The sequence below is a fragment of the Lissotriton vulgaris genome, chromosome 3_1 (genome assembly GCF_964263255.1).
Source record: "Lissotriton vulgaris chromosome 3_1, aLisVul1.2, whole genome shotgun sequence".
Taxonomy (NCBI): Eukaryota; Metazoa; Chordata; class Amphibia; order Caudata; family Salamandridae; genus Lissotriton; species Lissotriton vulgaris.
Window position 1 is genome coordinate 1,618,902,847 of NC_141689.1, and position 17,314 is coordinate 1,618,920,160.

A 17,314-nucleotide genomic window follows, 5' to 3' on the forward strand; every position below is an offset into this window, starting at 1 on the left:
CCTCCATGCACAATTGTGGGCTTCGGGTTTCAGCTGTGTCACCCAGTCTCTATTTCCAGCCTGTGGTCACTAAGGCCCGGCTTTAGAAAAAAGTTGGTGAGCGCAGCGCTGCAGGAAAATTTTCAGCACTGTATTGCATGAATGCTAAAATATTACACAGCATCACGCTTACTAAGAGTATAGAAGAAGAATTCAGAATTTTTCAGATATCTGTGGCCTTGCCCTTCTCGACTAAAGATAAGCAGGAATCCACCGGCCATGTACATTCAAGTAAGAATTTTTTCTTGGGGAGGTTCTAAATCCACATATATGAATTCCAGTGTCCAAGAACACGTCATACAAAAATCAATTTGTTTTATATCCAAGAAAGATTTTACGGAAACGTAATGCATTTGCACACTTTTAAAACAAGCATTAAAAATTCAATAGGTCTCGCCTTTTATTAAATTAAAGCCATTTACTTTGCTATACAATACCATTAGCAAAGCAAATGGCTTTAACTTAACCAAAGGCGAGACCTGTTGCATTTTCAATGCCTGTTGCACTAGGACCCATGGCACACTGGCAAAAGTACAGGTTAGAAACCTTCCAACATTTCTGTTAAACAAATTAAAATGAATCTGTTTTAATTTGGGGTACGCACAGAGTATGGCTTTCCACTGCAAAGGGTTGAGAGTACTGGTTGAGCTGTCCTTTCATCTCAGCCTGCTGTTACCAGACACGAGCTGGGCAATGTTACATCGCTTCATCAGAAGGCGGGCAGTCGGTAATACGTCACGGGCATGCCAAGTATGAGATCTGGGAGGTGGACTCGGGGAGGTTTAAGGGCTCTAGGCACCAGGCTTCAGGGAAGGCCACTGTTAGGTATGCGGAGTGCCCTACACCACTTTACAACCCTCTGTCTCCTGTTTTAGGTGCATTAAATGCCCGTAGGCCAAATGAACATGTAAATCATATGGCTAGCCTCTAAACTGTCCATCTCATCTGTAAATGCCTTTCTAGTCCTTTTTCTTGCTCATTGAATTATGTTGTGTGGACTCCGTGTTCACACTTGATTTATCGTCTGTGCCGTCTTCTAAGGCAGTGTTTCTGCATCTTCTTTCCTCCTCCATGGTACTAAAGATGGGTAGGGGAGTAAGGTAGGATCCTATTACTTGTAAATTGCATAAGCAGCTCCTTCTTGCTTCTGGGGATACTTTCAGGAAGCAGCCTGTAAGTCAGGTGAGGATTTCTCCTGATGTCATGTCTTTTCAATATCTGTTGGTCGAGTATCACCAGGAGATTTTTCTTTCTTTTTTCCTCTGCGCCAGAGCTCACCAGCAGCACTTGGGTCCAGTGGAACCCCTCATGGTCCAGTGGAACCCCTCATGGTCCAGTGGAACCCCTCATGGTCCAGTGGAACCCCTCATGGTCCAGTGGAACCCCTCATGGTCCAGTGGAACCCCCTCTGGGTCCAGTGGAACCCCCTCTGGGTCCAGTGGAACCCCCTCTGGGTCCAGTGGAACCCCCACTGGGTCCAGTGAAACCCCTCCGAGTCTATTGGAATCCCTCTGGGTCCATTGGAATCCCCTCTGGGACCAGTGGAACCCCCTCTGGGTCCAGTGGAACCCCTTTGGGTCCCGTGAAACCCCTCCTGGTCCAGTGGAATCCCTCTGGGTGCAATGGAACCCCTCTGGGTCCAGTGGGACCACTTTGTAACAGGCGTACTGGGATTTTCAGCTAGGTTAGGTGGGATACTTTCAGGAAGCAGCCTGTTAGTCAGGAGAGGATTTCTCCCGATGTCATGTCTTTTCAATATCTGTTGGTCGAGTATCACCAGGAGATTTTCTTTCTTTTTTCCTCTGCGCCAGAACTCACCTGCAGCACTTGGGTCCAGTTGAACCCCTCATGGTCCAGTGGAACCCCCTCATGGTCCAGTGGAACCCCCTCATGGTCCAGTGGAACCCCTCTGGCTCCATTGGAACCCCCTCTGGGTCCATTGGAACCCCCTCTGGGTCCATTGGAACCCCCTCTGGGTCCATTGGAACCCCCTCTGGGTCCATAGGAACCCCCTCTGGGTCCATTGGAACCCCCTCTGGGTCCATTGGAACCCCCTCTGGGTCCAGTGGAGACCCCTCTGGGTCCAGTGGAACCCCTTTGGGTCCAGTGGAACCCCTCTGGGTGCAGTGGAACCCCTCTGGGTCCAGTGGGACCCCTTTGTAACAGGTGTACTGGGATTTTTAGCTAGCTTAGGTGGTTCCCAGGATCCAGGACCCTGGTGAGGGCAGAACATTTAAAAGCAAGATGCATTTTGAGTCTAAATCCATTTGACAGATTGGGGTGATGGCTGCGATATTTACTGGATTCTTTAAATACCACTGGGTACGGTGTTTTCCTCCAATCAAGTTTTCATCTGGATCGCGATGGCTCACATGTAGAATTGTTGTGTTCTACCCTGAATTCCACATGTATCAGAAATTACAGTGTATTTATCCCTGGTCCATTTTGGCAGGTTTGAACTACGGAAATGTATCAGAAATTTGTGGGGGTGTAACAATCACCACAAATCTCAGAATTCCTGCCTTTTTCCTCCCATGTGTAATCACGGCCTTAATTCTGTTATTTGCTGCGACCACTGTCCTGCCACAAGGGACTGGTTACCTAATAATGCGCGTGCCGGACAAGGGACTTTCACACAATTATAAACCATTAGTAGAATTGTGTTGTATCCAGCTCTATTTCGTTCAGTCGAACACAGATGATCAGTGAAAAATAAAAAAAAATGCATTAAAAATAACTTTGGCTTCCAGTCAAAAATGTGAAATGTTGGAAGGGACTTTTGACCCGAAGAGTTGTGATTTGCGATTCTTGAAGGGAGTCGCCGTCGATGTGGAAGAGATGGCCCAGCTCTCCCTGCCCTGCCAGAGGAGTTAGCAGTTTTATCATATTTTCAATAATGTTATGCTTTTGTGAAAATGCCTAGTGAAATGAAAAAATGTGCGGCCAGTCTGCTCGGACCGGGGGCTGTGCCCGTGGGCTGAACATGAGGCAATTTCAAGCCGAGCCAGTGTTTATAAATCTAACTTTGCAGTTTTGCAGAAGGGCGGGCTGGGCAGCCCTGGCATTGTGATTTAAAATAACATTTGAATGTGGCCTGTGCTATTTTAAGGAACTTGTGGGGAAGATATTTTTGACCATAGATGATGAAACAAAGCCTATTTTATTCTGCATTGTCTGCCAGGCCCGCCTTGCACGGTAGCCCGATTTAGCCTGAACCTTTTTTTGCACCCCCCTTCAAACGTCTTCATTTCTTTTAAACATCCCGCCCTTCATCCCTCCTATCCATTTTTAGCATACTTTTGTTTTACATGATGTAGTGCACCAAGCAGTTTACAGTCATTTTAATTGGTTTCCATAAGTATTAACGAGTGTACTCTTAAGGAACTAAAATGCACAAAGAACTGTAATACCTAATAATGTTTTGCAATACCTGCATATATTGCATTCTTCGACTCTGCTGGCAGCCTATGTGTAACGCCAACCTACCCATGCATTTTCTGTGTCCACTGAACTTTTCACTAGTCTATGCCTTGTGTCTGTGTCTTTGTCAACGAGCTAGGTCACCCCCTTTAGGAAACGGAAGTAGTATTCAATCCCATTGCACCCCAACCATTTCTTTATTGATTAGTGTATTTTTCGCATTTATTAAATTCATGCTTCTGCCCAGCGTCTGTAGTAGATGTGTGTATAATAGTTATATTAGAGCAGGTAAGATGTACAAATAAAATCAAAATAGCACCTTGTAGGGCCAAGAAAATGCCCCAAAGCCCCCTCCCCTTTTAAGTACTTTTAGTTTTTTTTAATGATGCTCTCAAAATGAGCATTTATGACCACGTCATGATATATCACGTCGTTTCTATATGCATAGTGTGCATACATCAGCAGGCACCTGCAATGCGAAACACTCTACAAGCCAACCCTCTACATCCAAAAACCCGCCCGCGACATGCAAGCAACTAATCTAATTACATCTTCAGTTCTCCGGAGACCCCAGAGGCAGAGTGACTCCAAAGTCTGTCATCCAGCCCATGGTAATTGTGCCAGGATCCCTTTATTCTGTCATATTTGAGGGAACAACCTCTCCTTTTATAAATTACATTTTCTGCTTCCATTCACCGGCCCATACCCTTATGCCTCTTCGCCTTTGATGGGTATAGTGTATTTCTCCATTCTCTCGCAATATTTCTCTTTGAAGATCCCAAATATCTTTGTTCGTTTTATGTGCTGTGAAATTGATTTTTGTCTCATGAAGGCCCTATGCTAATGTTATCATATGGAATAGAATAGAGAATAGAAGGTGATTTATAGAGCGCATGGCTGCCCGGGAGCGTCCCAGCGCTAACTGAAATCCAGAGGGAGGGTCAGGCGGGGTATAAAGAGATCAGGGGAACAGCCATGTCTTTAAAGATTTACGAAAAGACATGAGATTAGGTTGGGCCCGGAGGTCCGGTGGGAAAGTATTCCACATCTTAGACGCCTGATATGAGAACTGCCGACCTCCAGAGCGAGTTCTCTTGATCCTGGGTGTTTGGGTCAGATGAGTGTTGGTTGAGCGAAGGGTTCTGTTAGTCGTGTAGGGAGTCACGAGATCTTTAAGGACAGGAGGGGCTTTTCCGTGCAGGATTTTATGGGTAAGGCACATAGCCTTGAATTGGACCCTTTGCTCCACCGGGAGCCAGTGGAGTTCTTTGAGTGCAGGTTTAGCAGAGCAGCGTTTCTTTGTGCCTGTGAGGATTCGGGCAGCCGCATTTTGCACCACCTGGAGCCTAGATATGACTTTTTTAGGGGAGCCGAGGTATAAGGCGTTGCCATAATCGAGTCTTGACAGTATAAGACCCTGTATGAGCAGTTTTCTTGACTGGAATGGGAGCAATGGGAGGATCTTACGGATGGACCGCAGTAGGCCAAAGCATGTGCCTGCGGTTTTCCTGGCCTGCGTGTTGAGGGTGAGCTTGTCATCCAGCCAAATCCCCAGGCTTTTAATATCAGTTTTAGGAACTGGTGGTGGGCCCATGCTGGGAGGCCATAGGGACTCAGGGCGGAAGTGGGACTGGTTGCCCAACACCATTAGCTCGGTTTTGTCCCCGTTGAGCTTTAAATGGGAGTCGCTCATCCAGCTGACTATATCCCCCAGGCAGGAGTACAGATCGACGGAGGGGAGTTCTGACTGGCTGAGGGAGACGATCAGCTGAGTGTCGTCCGCATAGGTCAAGAGTTTAATGCCATAGGGGATGACAATTTGTTCAAGAGGTGCCATGTATACGTTGAAGAGTGTAGGGCTCAATGAAGAGCCCTGAGGCACTCCGCAACGTATCGGGGTTTCCCTAGAGATGCAATCTCCCTCCGCCACCTGAAAGGAGCGGTTGTGGAGGAAGGATTTTAGCCAGTCGAGGGCCATCCCAGTGATGCCGAGGTTTTCCAGGCGTTGGGCCAGGATGCTGTGGTTGACGGTGTCGAATGCTGCACTAAGATCCAGGAGGATCACTGCCACTGATCCTCCTGCATCGATGATCTTTCTGGCTTCTTCGACTACCGCCACCATCGCTGTTTCTGTCCCCTGGCCCGGGCGAAAACCGGTTTGGGAGGTTTTTAGCAGCTCGTTGGACTCCAGATAGTGAGAGAGTTGGGAGTTAATGTATTTTTCCGCCAGTTTGCCAATGCCGGGGAGGAGCGATATCGGCCTGAAGTTAGCTAGGTTGTCCGGGTCGAGGTTAGGTTTTTTTATAAGTGCCTTCACCACAGCTTTCTTCCAGCTAGTGGGGACAATTCCGGATTCGAAGGAGGTGTTTAGCAGGTTGGTCATAGGTGTTAGGACGCTCATGGCGACCTGCTTCAGATGTCTCACAGGGGCTGGGTCGTGGGGCGATCCGCTTTTGAGGGCTTCGAGTAAGGAGCCAAGGGTTTCCACGGTAATGGGGTGGAACTTGCTTAGCTCAGTATCTCGATTCTGGCACTAAAAGGGGGGAAGGGGGGAGGAATCCACAAGGGGGAGGGACGGAAGGAGTTTGAGTATTTTTTGTATTTTTGAGTCAAAAAAGTTGGCTAGCACATTACAGTGTTCGTTGGTGGGGTTACGTGTGGCAGGGGGTATGGGGGGTTTTAAAAGTTTTTTCGTGATGAGGAACGTCTCTCTCGACGAGTTTACTGCCTTGCTAATTTTATCATTGAAAAAGGCAATTTGCGAGTTCTTTAGCGCCTTTTTGTAGTTAAGAATCGTCAGTCTGTAATTATTTTTACTGATAGGGTCAAAGTCCTTCCTCCAAACTCTTTCTGCTCTTTTGCACAATTTCTTTAGGAGGCGTATCTCCTGGGTAAACCAAGGTGAGGTAGCTTTTGTCCTTGGTTTGCGATAAGGCTTTTTGGGGAGAACTATATCTAGAGAATTGGTAACCCAAGATGAGAATTCAATGTCAGCAAGGTTGGGGGTAGCGCTAAGGGTTGGAGTGGTATCCTTGAGGGCTTGGTTCCATTTGTCGTAGTCTAGTTTTGCCCAAGGACGCGATGGTCTGCCTGGTGCTTGGATTTGTGGCGGTTTAGGCTGGATGCACCAGTTAAGGGAATGAGTAGGTGGTCAGACCACGGTACAGGGATAGGAGGGCTGGTCAGAAGGTCAGGGAAATTGCAAAATATGGGGTCAAGCAGGTGCCCCTGGTTGTGAGTGGGGAGGGAGTTCAGTAGGTGTAGTTGGTGGCCTGCCAGGTCTTGGATAGGTTCTACGGCAGTATTGTCATTGCTATCTTCTATATGGACATTGCGGTCCCCTAGGATAAGGAAGTTAGGCCGAGCGCTAGACGTGGCCAGAGAGCATTCTAGGAGGGATTCGCGGAATTGTCCCATGGTGCCAGGAGGGCGATAGATAAGGAGTCCGGAAAGAGAAATACAGGGGGAAATTTGCAAAGTAAAAAGGACGTTTTCACAGTCCAGCAGGGGGCTATCAAGGAATCGGCATGGTATTGATTCCTTGAAGATGACAGCAATGCCTCCTCCTCTGCCCTTGGGACGGTTGAGGTGTTGGATACCGAATCCCGGGGGAAGGGCTTGGACAATGTCGGCGTCTGAGTCAGGTGTAAGCCACGTTTCCGTGAGGAACAGGATTTCTAAGTTAAGGTCCTCGAGAAGCAAGTTTATTTCAAGGGCATGTTTGGGCAGCGATCTGCAGTTAATTAGTGCCATATTTATAGTCGTCTGGCTGGGGACGTTATTGATAGAGGGTGTATACTTGAAGGAGCAGTGCGGACACTGGGTGAGACTGCAGTCTCCTCTCAGCACTTGGGAGCATGACAATGGGACAGGCCTGTTGAGATGGCGTAGGGCATCCCCTGAGTAGGTTGACCTTACCTCAGTCCTCTTGCCCGGCTCCTGGCGTGTACTGGCGCGGACGGGCGCAGACGGGCTTGCCTTAGGCGCGCCTTCGGCGCGCCATCGTCGCGCCCGCTGCGCTCGTCTGCTGCGCGTTCTGGGAATGCACATGACAAATAGGTGAACTGTTGGCGGGGGGCGTGGCCTCATATGGCAATAAGGTTTGGGTGTTCTTGACTGCCTCTGGGGAATGCCAAGTTTACTACCTATTGTCCAGAAGGACAGAGGAACCATATGGAAAAATACAGTCTATAAAGTTTGGTCTGATGTTTCTGCTCTATTTTGGTGGTGATCCTGAGTGCAAGGTTTCGCACCTCAGTGGACCCTCGCCACATGACTTGTACAAAAAACAGTAAAGACCTATAACCTACCATACACACTGCATTAATGATTCCCTCAAATGTGAGTTTAGAGTGCCAAAGGCTGTGTTTCTGATGTACTTACTGCTCACCTTAATGATGAAAGGAGCAGCAACAGCTTATATTGACCAAAGTCCAATGAAAGGGCAGTGGGAGGCGGAGTTGCAGAGGAATGGCTCTCACAGCAGCGTCCCTCAGGGGACCTCCCCCTTTTTCTCACTAATGGCGGGTCATAGGTAGGAAATTTATTTTTGGGCATGACCAAAAGACACCAGGGCCCCCACTGCACAAAGTAGGTTATTAGTAGGCAGTTCAGGAACTGGGATTTAGAGTTATGGTCCAGATGGCCCAGAAGCACAATTAATGAGTGATATATCTCAAGAACTGTAACTGCCTATAAGATACATTTAATATTTCTGGTTTCATGGCAGTCCGCTCTAATCAAAGCAATGCTATCATAATCTCTTGGTGTAAAGAGGAAATCTGCTGGGTTTAACCCCTTCACTGCGGCGGCTATTCCGCTGCAGTGCTAAGAGGGCGGGGCGTAAATGCGGCGGGCGCATGCTGGTGACGGAACCGCTCCGTCACCAGCGTTGGTTGCGCTGTGCTTATGACGGAGCGGTTCCGTCATGGCCCCACCCGCTCAATAGAACGCTCCACGCAGGCGCGGAATTCGCGCCGCGCAGGAGCGTCGGGCAGGCCATGACGGAACCGCTCCGTCATCAGCACAGCGCCACCGCAGCTGATGACGGAGCGGTTCCGTCATCAGCAGGGGAGGGGTTAACAAGAGATAACAAGACCCCCAGGATTCTCTGCATTTGTGCACAGAACAAACTTATGAGCACTGGAGCAGTGTTTTGTAGATTTTGGCCCAGACGGCCTCAGCCAAGTTCCCCTCATTAGTAGGCTACTTTGAGCGTAATGCAGAAATTGGTGATGGGTGGGTTTCATGTATAGAGCGTAAACTGGGTTTAGTGGGGCAAATGTTTCTTTTTTCAGCAGCACAGAAAATGTTTTGTACCATGGCCTTTGGTACTAGGGCCCTGCAGGCAACTTGCTGAAGATCTGCTATCATCTTGTACAGGCATACAGTTGTCGGCTTTGCAAACCACTCCCCATGAACAGTCTTCTAGTCTTCTGCGCAAAACACAGGTAGCACAATGTTTGCAGAATGCATCTGTTGTAGATGATTCAAATGCTGCACAAATTACCACCATTTTTTGGGTTTCATAAAATCACAAGCTGTTTATGTCCATATTTTCTATCTCACCAGTGCTGCCAGATGTGACTAGAAAGGGTCCTCCCTGTGTCACACTAATGCCCACAAAGTATTGGAATTCCTACACTGTACACCATGTGCTCTTTACTGAAAACAAAAACCCCAGTTAGAGGACCTGTAGATTTTGCTTAGGGACTAGCACCATGCATTCTTTACAATAAGGAGTGATTTAAAACTCTGAAACATAGATCAGTTGCCAGGGGGTAGCAAAGGTGGTGCCGGCCCGAATTCAAGCAAGGAAAATGGGCCTGTACCATTTGTTGGCTAGTAAATTATGACCACAATTGAGTTCCGTAGAGCCTCATGCACCTCTGCGGCCTGGTGCTAGTGCACCTGCTGCTTTATTGATACACCCCTGTCAGGTGCTACCAAACACTGTCGCCGCATAGTCTGGTCAGGGGTTAGTAGCCTACTCCACAGTTGTTATGGAGTCAACAGGGGGCAAAACATACGTGGCCAGAAAAAATAAACAGACAGGTCATGGCTGCTTAACACTTTGCATCTCAGTTGATACGCACGTTACACACAAAGCCGGGGAACGTTTAGCCGTATTATAAAGACCACAGTTGGACCCAAGACTGTCTATTACGTCAGAGTTGATGGCTGGCTCAGATTTTAGACTGCCCAATGGATTTGTATCCAATGGTTTATATGGAAAAAGTCAAACTACATGCATGCAGGATGGCCTTGGCAGAAAATAAATAATTAAATAAAGAGGGATTGGTAAAGGTGATCTTGGTAACGTGGATCTAATTTGTAATTTTATGAATTATTTTCCTTCTAGGCAGTTTCTAGAAGAAGCATTGAATATTTAAACTTTTCTCGTTTCCTGGCTTTTAGTGTATCTATTCTGTACTCTATTGTGCAGAACCTAGAACCCAAATTACCAAAATGTTCCTTAGATACTAAAAAGTTAAAGCGTCAGTTCATCAGTGAGATGCGCCCGGCATAGAAAAAATGATTGCCCTCTCACACACTGGCCCGGGCCATAAAGGTATCCTGACAGAAAGCGGGTCCCTCCTGAGTTATAAAATGGAGGAACAAAGATTTTCAATGTTGTAACACATTTCACAACTCTGTTTGACCACCCTGAGGACTTCATGCTAATTGACTAATGTTTTTTTTTCCCTTTCAGGCCTGCACTTAAACATGACTGAGTTCTGACCGGCTTACAAGCACTTAAACCAGGGTTCCAAGGGAGCAAAAGCCCTCCACAGACCTTGGAAACCCTTTGTCATGGCGACCCTAACGGATACTCTCACAGAACCATTCTCCATGATGTCACAGCCACAGGTAATGCACAAGTGGTGATTGGCAAACTTTTGATGATATTATTGGTTGCAACAAGTGTTTCCTCATGAATGTGGTAATTAAGTTTGGCCCGAAATACTCAGATTCTGAGATCTTCTGATGATTCACGGAGGAGAATGTGCCCAGATCTTCTGACAGAATGTTTCATGTTTGTGCTGATGATGTTCTGCGATACCTAGAAGTCGGAGATGATTACTTTGGGAATAGTTTATTTAAATTCACAAACCGTAATAAGCTATCACTGTTCAGAGACAGGCACATTTTTCACTGCTATGCCAGAATCCGTAAAATGTACTTGACTCGTTAAGCATCATCTTTAAATAGCTTGTCAATATTTAAGGAACATGATGGTGATTTATTAGGTCTCACCTACGCAAAAGCTGTTGCAAAAGACCTAATGTGGTCTTATCAAAACTTAAAATAGGCTTAGAGCCACCCATTGCTTGGCATTATCGTCTCTCTCAATTCTGGGCTTTGTCGTATTCGATTGCTTGCCTTCCCCTTCTGTTTACTCCCACCCCCGGTCAGGATCATAGCCTCTTTACCATCATTTTCATTGAACGGTTTGTATCCTCCGAATGCTCTCTTTTAGGGAACTACATTTTCCTTTCATTTTTTCTTTAATTTTTTTGGTGAAGTGACCGAAGTAGCATCCGCTTTCTTAGATTTATCAATTAAAAGAAAAACATGATGTCCTCATGCTATAGGCACAATCAAGTATGTCTTTTTCCGCCCTTCTTCTCGTGTTTGTTCCTCCCTTGCTTAATATAGTCTTTTAAATGCTTTTGATTGGCTAGATTTCCTTTCAGCATTCTCTGTGAGTGCATGTATTTTCTAGCTCTGTCTTATATGCTGCTTCTATGTACCAAAACACCCGCAGCCCCCCCACACGCTCAGTGTTGCCCCCTCACATGTACACTGCTCTAGTATGCTTCACCCCCATTCCCACCCCGCTCAGTGTTTCTCCCTCCTTCATGTGCTGCTTTGCCGCCCCAACTTTATTTTTATTTTCTCTCTTTTCAAAAGTTCAAAGTTGCTCCTCCCCCAACCCACTCCTCTGCTGCTGCCCCCACCCACTCACAGGCATTTCAATTGTTTTGTGCTCTGTTTTTGGAAGGCCTGGCAGCTGCCATTTGCTTCCAGGCACCCCACTACATCAACAGCACTCTTGTGCACTTAGCATTTCTTTTTTTTATTTCTTTACTTCTTTCTTTTTTTCAATGAACTGATCTGGGTGGCATCCGTCTTCTTAGTTTGGTCAATTAAAAGTAAGAATGAATGAATATTAGCCTTATAAAGGGCGAACTTTGCCCAAAGGCATCAAGGCCCTACAGACAGGGCCATCAGATGGAAGTCTACATGGAGCTCATACTGGAGGACTGGTAAAGAATCAGGTCTTTAAAGCCTTGCGGAAAAGAGAGTTGGACACTTGACCAGAAATCGAAGCGGAGGGAATTCCAGAGCCTAGCAACACAGAAGGCTCTGCCCCCCATCTGACTTTCTTAAAGCTGGGAACTACCAGTAGATTTTTACTAGCAGATCTTAACTGCTTGGTTGGGACTTATCGCCAAAATATTCCTTTAATGCCTTCCGAGCCCAGACTCTACAAAGCCTTATGAGTAAGACAAAAAGCCTTAAACAGAATTCTCCGGTTTATACACATTAATGCCCTCGTGCTTTAGCCACGAGCATGCATGGTGATGCATGCGCAAGCCTACAGAGTGATGCCACTGCTGTCAGCAACTGCTGTGTCATTGTACCCTTTTTTTCCTCTCCTTGTGTTTGTCCCTCACCTGGATAATATCCTCTGTGTGATGCTTATGATTGGCTGAAATGTACCCTTCAACTTTAGGAAATTCGCTTTTTTTTCATTCAGAACTCCTTGAGACTGAATGTGTTTTCCAGCTCTCTCCCTTATGTTCTCATCCACCCTCAAATACTACCCCCTACATGCTGTGTTGCTCCCCGCCTCTTCCAGCGTGTCTGTAAAAGCGCAGGAACGCAGATATTTTTGTGGGGCTGAAGAGCAGGCTTTAAGGTTGTTTTCCTGCATTTGACATATTGCTTGAAAGCACAAGCACACAAAGGTTTTATGGAGCTGGGGAAAGGACCATTTGCTTCACTCACTTATCTGGTGTGTGAGGCCAAAGGTGCCCTTAGCATGACAATTCTCCTATCGGCCCCAAAATCTTCTCCATACAAAGGACCAAATGAATGAATCCTGTGACAAGTAAATTAGGCCTTGATAAGTATTTATCTTTACAGTCTAACACTATCTTATTATTTTACCTGCTGATAGTTTCCTAAGCAAAAAGTATTTGAAAAATTAGCCATGGCATTTGTAAAGATTGAGAACATTGGATTTAATGTACGGTTTTGAGATACCAAAAGATATGTTTTTTTTTTCTCCAGCATTTTTTAAAAAAAGTACTTTTTTTAAACAATACTTTCAGACCACCCCTGTCAAAGTAACAGCTCAGCTCTTGCGTTATGAAGGTGACATATTGGCTTTGCCAATGCTTGTTTTGAGAAGTGTGCACTATTCCCAACACAAAATCATTGATCAGAGGCTCACCTTTCTTTTCTCACTGTCTTTTTGTTAACTTTGTCTTCCCCGAGTCACTCCTGGTCATGCCTGGCCTCTGATTTACTGAGAAGGAAATGGAGAGCAACTGAGGCCCAGGGCTAGCTACCAGTAGGGCCCTACTGCTCAGCTAGCTATTGTGGCGAGAGTATTCAGTGAAATATCCGTGAGTTCACGAGGTTCCGCTCTCATCCTCTCTTCTCTGATCCCTCCTTTGCTCTAATATTTTTATTATTAAAGTCTATTTTAAAGCACAGACTGCTACAACAACTGTGATTCCTTGTCTAATTTTTAAATTAATTGTGTATTTTTATTGACTTTATTTTTATATTGAAATTGTACGTGATTGTGGGTACTATCCTCACCCTGTATAACAATTGTTTTAATTGACTTGCAATAAATTGTATATTTTTATAACATACACATTGTTTAGGGTTCTTGTTTATTATATGGTTTTAATTGCTTAACACGGTACATATTTTGAATTGATTTGGCTTTCTGAGATATATGGGAAATACACCATAGGGTTCTTGTAAGTTGCGTGATTTTGGGACCTTCCCTAGTCTTTTCACCTTATGCTCCTTGTCCCTAATTGTATTATTAAGGAGGCCTCCCTCACTTTTTTTTAACATATTTTAAAGCACAAGCACACACTCACGTGGAACTGTCGAAGGCAATGATATTGTCTGTAAATTGGCTACCCTTCACTGAAATTAATATGGACATAAACATCCTTAGTTGTCCAATATCCAATTTTTTAATTTTCTCCAAAATCTCAGAGGAGGTAGGTGTGGATTTCAATGGAAAAGAAATTCCTGGGCAGCAGCTTCTCTGAATGCCTGTCTACCCCCATATCTTGAGTTTTGCTAGGTATCCTCCTCCCAGCGTTTCCAGTCACCTTTGGCTAGATTAAGCATTTTACAGGGAGCTAACGTAACATAACCTTACTTCTTCGGTGAACTTAAAAATAGGCAGCTGCATCTTTTCAAATATTGCAAAACAAAATGTGAACTCTTCTTACTTGAGGACAACTTTAAGGTAACTGCCCTTTTCCTAATTCCATAGATTTTATCATATATGAAAGGGGGGCATCACAGCACTTCCCTCTCTTCTCATTCCAAAGATGATCCCATCTAAGGAATCAACTGGGGGTGGGGGCCTTCAAGGTTCCTTCCCCATCTCCTCATTCCATAGGTGGTACTATCTATGAAATGAGGAGGGGGTGGAAGTCGAGGTACTTCCTCCGTCAGGGATATTATTGTACATGCTAAATATAGCAAACCAAGAAGAAAAATCAAAAAGCGCAACTCTGTAATAAGATTGGACTGGCTTCAGCTGAAAGTCACTGAAATGTGTAAAACATGCATTGAAAAGATATAAATAAAGCGTTAGGCAGAGTAAGACGCGAAGAATAGATTCATGTCACACATGCTCATTTCTGTCTTTCTTTGCTGCTCTTGGTCCTATGCATTGTAAACAAGCTAAGTTCTTTAAATGAATACCTCTCACAAGATATTAGCCAAACAGACTCATGTCCCTGAGGTTTGAGGACTTGCACACTTGCAGCTTACTGGCTTGTTATTCTTCTGGGTCAGTAGGGTTGACCATTAAGCCTTGGATGTTCCTCATGTCCTAAACATCCAAGCCGTTTAAGTCTGTGCTTGGAAGGCGCTGTGCATTCCTCATCTCTCCTCCTGATAAACAGAGATGGCCGTGGACTGCTACCAGCTCTTGCTCACAATACTTGCGTTGGCTGAAATTCTCATATAGTAATCTTATAATATTGTAAATATGTGTTTATCGGCCAAACATAACTGTTTGAAAAAGAACACCACACTCTTTTGTTCTTAAAGCGATATCGGGGGCTGCTCTGATGATATCCGTTTCAAAATGGAAGGTGCTTGGCAGGTGCACAGCTAAGAAAGGTCTCTGTAAACCACTGGTCTTGTATAAAATTGGCAGCTCTAAACTTTGCAGCTATGCTCAGTTCTCCATTATGAAATGCAATGAAATACATTATTGCCAGAATGCTATGGTCAATATATTAAAGTATACTTGGGCCCCATGCTAACTATGCCAATGGCCACAGTGCAGTAGCAGAGTTGCGGCTGTTCAAAATGCTGCGGCAAGACCGGTCTTTGATATCCCTAAACAAAAGTCTGTTCCGGCTGGGACACCCAAGCTCCATTGGCTACCTGTGAAGAAATGCATTGTCTTTATTGCTTGGTGGATTGTTCACAAGGCGCTGCAGAACACCGGACCTGGAGAGATCAATGCCATGTGCCAAGGGTATATATTCCTTCCTAGACTGCTCCGAGCTTCTAGCCACAATCGTGTAATCGTCCATAAATACCGAAAGGCAAGGTGGGAATGCAGAGCTTTCTCCGTGGCCGCGCCCAAACCCTGGAACACCCTCCCTTGTTCCATCTTCAATCCTCCGCCCCACACTACATGACGAAAGGCCTTAAAAACCTGGCTTTTCAGTCTTTAATTGAGGTTCTGGGTCCTAATGGTCATTCATTCTCTAGTTCTGCTACTTTCACTCCCATAACTCTAACCTCATTAGCACCTTGATGCCTTTGTAAATCTTTCATTTCATTTCAGTGGAGCCAAGCTACACCCGACTGAAGTGACCCAATCAGGGCGTAACCAATCTTGTGTTGCTTGTGTTCCGGGTAAGCTAGGACCTGACTTGAAGTTCGGGCTGACCTGCTGCATGTGAGAATGCCTTCTATTATTATAGTTTCATGAAGCTATGAAGACAGCCACAAGTTATTTTGTGATAAAGGCTAGATTTTTCCCTGCCCTCTTTAAATGGGGTCTTGCACCAGTTTTTTTTTTTTTTAATCAACGGATATCAGCCAGGATGCAGTAGTGAACCTGACTCTGGAAACATTGAATTAGCCACTCCCTTTACATGATGTCACAGTTCCGATATAGAAGGTCAGCTGCTATACTTTGGAACGGATGCCGTCGCCAGAGTCATCTTCTGGCTTGGGTAGAAGTTATGGGCCTGCTGCCCCAGTTTGAATCCCTCCAGATACCGTAAACGGGCACTGCTCCACACCTGGCAAGAAACTGTATGGAGATATTTGTCTGCCTAGAAACTAAGCGAACACAAGGAGATGATGGACAGAGCACTGAAAATTTTCAGACACTCACCTCCAGTCACACATCTGGGTTAAATCCATCATCGTTCTTTAGCTCACTTCGCCACTTCAGTTCAGACCCAGCTATATGCAAATCAGTCTTGACCCTGTGCCTCACGGGAACAGTCCAAACCGAACTGCCAAGCCAGGTCTTCCCTAAACCGGAAACGAGCATGACTGGGGGTGAGTGTCTGAAAAGTTTCAGCACTCCGTCCATCATCTCCTTGTAATTGCTTTGCCCTAGAAACTAGCCATCTTACTTGCCCTATTGGTAGATAGACCTTCCCGCTCCTGATAAATGTTTTTTTGTCAAATTTAATTTTCTTTCTTGCCTATTTGAATGTTGAATTGTGGAATACTTGCTATCTCATTTACAGAACTTTGACTACTGTTGCTGTCCAAGCAATATTCTTTTTTTTAATTATTTATTTTTATATGCTATTCTTGACATTTTAAGAATGATTTCAAATGCTCTAAATGCCTGTTATACATATATAACAAACCTAACGTGTATTTGTGGAGCGAACATTCTCCCAAAAGGGTATCTTTTACCTCTGTGTTATAACCTGGCTTCCTTTTGATGCAGATTAGGTGTACATTATACCGACATTCCTAATATTCTTGTGCGCATGCGCTGTGAAATGTATTTCATAACTGCGAAGCATGCGTGAGCAGGAAGTGTGCTTCCAACTTGGAATCGCCCAGTGTCAGTGGTAGGTTCAGTCTGGGTTTAGCGACACTGGAGCAGAATGTTTGGTCATAAGCAGTGGAAGCATGCAGGAAAAGGTAACTAAAAAAAGGTTAAATGGCAGATGCAAGATGCAGTTTCTGTTTGTGTTTTATAAACCTGAGGAAATGCCTCCTACGCCTTCATCGATGGGAACAGAAACATTGATAACAGTAAGGACAGTTACATCAGCCAAGTGGAAAAGGCTTTTTCCACACTGGAAATAAAATCCATCTCGTCCCACGACTTTACAAAGAGAGCTCCAGTGTAAGCTCTGTAAAGTTCATGAATGGTACTCCTTCTGTGCTCTAAGAGGGGTGGAAAAAAGCTTCTTTCAATGCAACTCACCGCTACTGGGGGTCATTGAGAGTACAAGCTGCATTTCGTACTGGAAATGGGATACATTTGCTCTGGAACTCACAAATAGGGGTAAGTAGGTGGCATGAGAAAGTGCTGGTGTTAGAAATTAGATTACTGGTTGGAGTGGGTGAAAACCTTCTCAAGCAG

At 45.3% G+C, this 17,314-nt stretch overlaps 1 protein-coding gene across 1 annotated transcript in view; it reads left to right on the forward strand.

Moving 5' to 3' along the window:
* The window catches only part of LPAR1 (lysophosphatidic acid receptor 1), a 245,919-nt gene that overhangs the window by 121,301 nt on the left and 107,304 nt on the right, over positions 1-17,314 (forward strand). Inside the window, exon 2 of the mRNA XM_086962103.1 lies at positions 10,172-10,329. Coding sequence (XP_086818229.1) covers positions 10,273-10,329 — 57 coding nt within the window. The 5' untranslated portion in view covers positions 10,172-10,272. The remainder of the gene's footprint in view (positions 1-10,171; positions 10,330-17,314) is intronic.